The sequence below is a fragment of the Cryptomeria japonica genome, chromosome 5 (genome assembly GCF_030272615.1).
Source record: "Cryptomeria japonica chromosome 5, Sugi_1.0, whole genome shotgun sequence".
Classification (NCBI taxonomy): Eukaryota; Viridiplantae; Streptophyta; class Pinopsida; order Cupressales; family Cupressaceae; genus Cryptomeria; species Cryptomeria japonica.
In genome coordinates, this window is record NC_081409.1 from 213,678,151 (window position 1) to 213,682,204 (window position 4,054).

General features: G+C 34.8%; 1 protein-coding gene across 1 annotated transcript; it reads right to left on the reverse strand.

The window, feature by feature from the left end:
• Positions 1–990: 990 nt before the first annotated feature.
• LOC131030173 (putative germin-like protein 2-1) lies at positions 991–1,747 on the reverse strand. The gene is made up of 2 exons (XM_059220501.1): positions 1,621–1,747; positions 991–1,520 (listed from the first exon to the last, which is right to left on the reverse strand). The coding sequence occupies exons 1-2, from the start codon at positions 1,745–1,747 to the stop codon at positions 991–993; spliced, it is 657 nt and encodes a 218-aa protein (XP_059076484.1).
• Positions 1,748–4,054: the final 2,307 nt, after the last annotated feature.

Genomic DNA, 4,054 nt, shown 5'->3' on the forward strand with positions numbered 1-4,054 from the left:
AAATTTGTGATAATGCTTTCAAGATCAACACATATACCACCATAATATCCTCTACCAAAAAGAGAGATACTACTAATATAAGTTGAGACATGCTTATAACAAAGAGAGACCCCTAAAACCAATTTGTAAGCCACCACAAGCACAAATGCAACTAAGAAAAACCCAGACAATAGGATGCAAATCCAAACAAAAAAAACAATCATAAAACCCTTATGCAACACTTTATTGTTGTTTATAACCATAGGGCCATCCAAAGTACATAGAAAAATAAATTATTGCAAATCATGAGGGTTGTCAAAGAGTATGTTTTTTTCTATTGTGACAGTCAAAGTTTCATTGAATAGTCCAAACTCTAATCTTTTATGCTAGAACAAAGAATATTGCAGCCTTTTAGCATTATACCAAGTACTTGATCCAATAGTGATCCAATAGTGGGTATAGGACTAAAAGAGTAGAAAACTTATATTTTTAATAAGACCTAATTTGAGATTAAGTTCGTTTATGTTAGAAATTTGATAGGATCAAGATAAGTCACATGATCATTTAATGTTTTTCAATTATAAGACAATTATTATCAATGTCAATAATTGTATAAAAAAGTGAATGCTTTATGTTGTGAGCCATCTCAAATAAAATTTAACATCAAATATATATATATATAAATGATTTTCTTTCATATGAAACGCTCCACTTCAAAAGCCTAAAGTGTTTAAGAAAACAAAGAACAAAATCATTCCAAGGGCCATGCTTTTAGTTTTACCCATTGTGCACTACTATCAACTGAATGCTATTTGATTTATAATTAATTTAACTTCCAAAATAATTGGAATATTGCAGCCATAATAGATACTAGTTTCTAAAGAATATTGAGCCACACATAACAAAAGAATTAAATCATCATTCATAATTCCTTAGTCTGCATGCCTGGCCACTTCTTCAATTTATTGAGGAATGATAAAGAAGGAATGCAAGAAGAATCCATGGAAACAATTACATGAATTTGCCCTGAATGAAATCGACTACTGTTTTATCACTGCGGAAGGCCTTGGTCAATACACCATCTGGCATAGGAGGATTTGCTGCAAACAGAGAATTGGCAGTAACCTGAACTCCTGGATTCTGGCTGCTCAACCCAGCGATGGCCACTGCATTTCGCACCCCCACATTCTGCTGGAAATGTAGCAATCCTTTGGGAAACACAAACACGTCTCCTTTCTTCAACATCTTGCTGTGAAACTTGTTTGTTGTATCGATGAATCCCACAAGCAGTTGGCCTTTAAGTAAAACCAGGATTTCTGAGGCTCTTGGATGGGTGTGAGGAGGATTAATTCCATCCACAGCGTAGTCTATACGGACCAACGATATTCCCAGAGTGTTTAACCCCGGAATCTGGTTAACGTTGGCTGCTGTTACGTTAAACCCTACGGCGTTGTTTGTGTCCCCTCGTCGCAGCCCTCCGAAGAAGAAGTCCTCTGCTGAAACCATTTTGGGGTCCTTACAAGAGAAGCCGTTCACCAAAACTGTTCATATTCGAATTCAAATTCACATTTTCTTAGTACTCTTACATGTACATAGAGAGCTAACAAAAAAGAAACATAAATTCCATGCATCAGACTTTACCTTTGCCTTGCCGGTCTGCAACACAGAAATCTTGCAAGGAATCAGGATCTCCTCCCATCACACGCTCACTGCAACAACACATAAATACACACAGGAAAATGAAGCTCATGCTCAAGCACCCCGCCATTTTTCCCAAGAAGATTATATCAACAGAGAAAACTCTGAGAAGTGAATTTGATTGAATTGCAAATCATGATTCAACATTATATAGTGGAAATTGTAAAGGAGAGATTCGAAGTCACATCGGCAATACCGCGTAAAGCTTAATTTTAATATGAATTATACACGGTCTTCATTACATAGGGGACCAAGAAGCGACCCCTCAGAACGACAAAATCGAAGAAGGGGACGGCATTTCGAATCAACTCATAACAACCAAAATGTATTAGACAAACATCCTTTAAAGTGTACATATACAACAAAGACGGTAAATAATCCAAAACTAATCTGCTTAAATAAATACGAGAACAACATGGAAAGGCAGGCATCGAGCAGGTAGGATTAAGACGGGAAATAAAAATGCAGTACTAAAAGGAAAAAGCCAAAGGAATGGGCTGGGCTTAACCAGCATACACTAAGCTTTGACCGCTTAGGTGGCTGGTGTGGGACTGTCTATTCCCTTTCAATGAACTGGCACTGTTAACTTGTTCAAATTCAAACTGCCCTCCCGCGCAAAGTACGGTAGAAACCCGTAAGCGTTTGATCTTTAATCTTCTGTCGACTTCATTTTTAATTTGCATACATCTAAATAACGCTGCCAACATCATCTAAGACGTGGGTATGTTTCCAGCACAAGGGTGATCCGTTAGCTTCAGTCTATGCAAATGGTTGCTGCAGCGGGAACAACGGGAGCTTCGAACAGGGTATCCGCATCTATCAAATCATAATGGAATGCGCATTATTGTTAGCATTTTACAGTTATAAATGCTCTAGTAGACATGTATGCAAAATGTGGAAGCATAGACAAGGCACGTGAGCTGTTTGACAGAATGCCTTAATGAATTGAGCCTTATAATCTGCTCATGGCCTCTTTGCGAAATATAGCCTTCAATGTTCTTTCTATCCCATGCTTACTGCAGATGAAATAAAGCACGTAGAGATCTTACACATAGAGGAATGAACCTAAAGGATGTGATAATGTTGAACACAGAAAAATGTTGCCAACGAGAGAGAAATTGGCCAGAGCAAGAAACTAACGGCCTAAATAAAGTCATGGCAGTCCAAGAGTTAGTCTTTCATGTAGAAACAACCATAAAATAAGAGTTAGGTAGTCTTTCATGTAGAAACAACCATAAAATAAGAAATTGTCATGGAATGTTAGCATGCCACATAGACATCCAAGCATTGTACTAGATTCTAGACAATTTTACCTCCATAAAGGATGTGACAAGTTTAAAAAAGCATAAGGCTGCCACAAGGACATAAAAGTTGATAAAAAGAGATCACGAGAAATAATAACTAAGAAAATTGAGGAGAAAACATGATCCTAGAAGTAGGCTACTAAGGGAATGGACTCAAAGTGAGCAAAAAAGTTAACATGAGATTGTAAATGTCATATGTAATTTTTAGTGTTATACATAAAATTTTAATATGGATTTTTTTAATTGGTTATAATTGTAAAGTTTTCTAAAGAATAGAGGAAAATAAATTATTACAAAATCATGAGAGGTATCAACATAGCCTTGTTTATTTTGTTGTAACAATAAAAATTACGTCCAAAAAATTATGATTTATATTAGAACAAGGAATACAAAGTTTTATCATCATTACATTAGATATGACATTCTACTATGGGTGATCAATCTTTAATACAACGCAATGTCTCATGATTATTTTATGGATGTCATTTATGGAAGATTGTTATGAATGTTGACCATTATATATGAAGGCAAGTGTTTTTATTGTGTGTCATCTTATGTAAACTCTAGCATTAAGAAGAGATACCGAAATATATAATTTAACAAATAGATAAGTTGAGATAGTTCATATTAATGATTGTTAGATTGAAAAAAAAAAAGAAAATTGTACATAATGTATATATAAATACTATATATTATTAGCATAAATTAAATCAAAATAAATTTCCTCACCTATGTAAACTAGCCTTTTTGAGGAACTAATTTTTTAGAGTTACAATCAAGATCAAAATTATTCCCAAAGCCATACTTTTAGTTGTATCCATTATATACTGGCTATGTAGTTACTCGACTCAAATTTGATGTTTCAACTAAGGAAAACTTGGGTTAGGTATGTGGGAGTTAGTTCATCAATGCCTATTCTATAAATTTGAAAGTCCACCTATCTAGTATGGCATCCTTCTAGATATCAACAAAGGAATCAAAAAGGTAATTATCAAGGAATTTCCAAAAATATTATACATATGATGAGTTCTAAAGCTCAACCTTGAGCTAGAAATATGAAGATATTATTAGGG

Coding starts and splice junctions, on each gene's coding strand:
- LOC131030173 (XM_059220501.1), bottom strand. CDS start 1,747: ATGGCGGGGTGCTTGAGCATGAGCTTCATTTTCCTGTGTGTATTTATG. Junction 1,521..1,620: donor TGCAGACCGGCAAGGCAAAG/GTAAAGTCTGAT, acceptor GAATATGAACAG/TTTTGGTGAACGGCTTCTCT.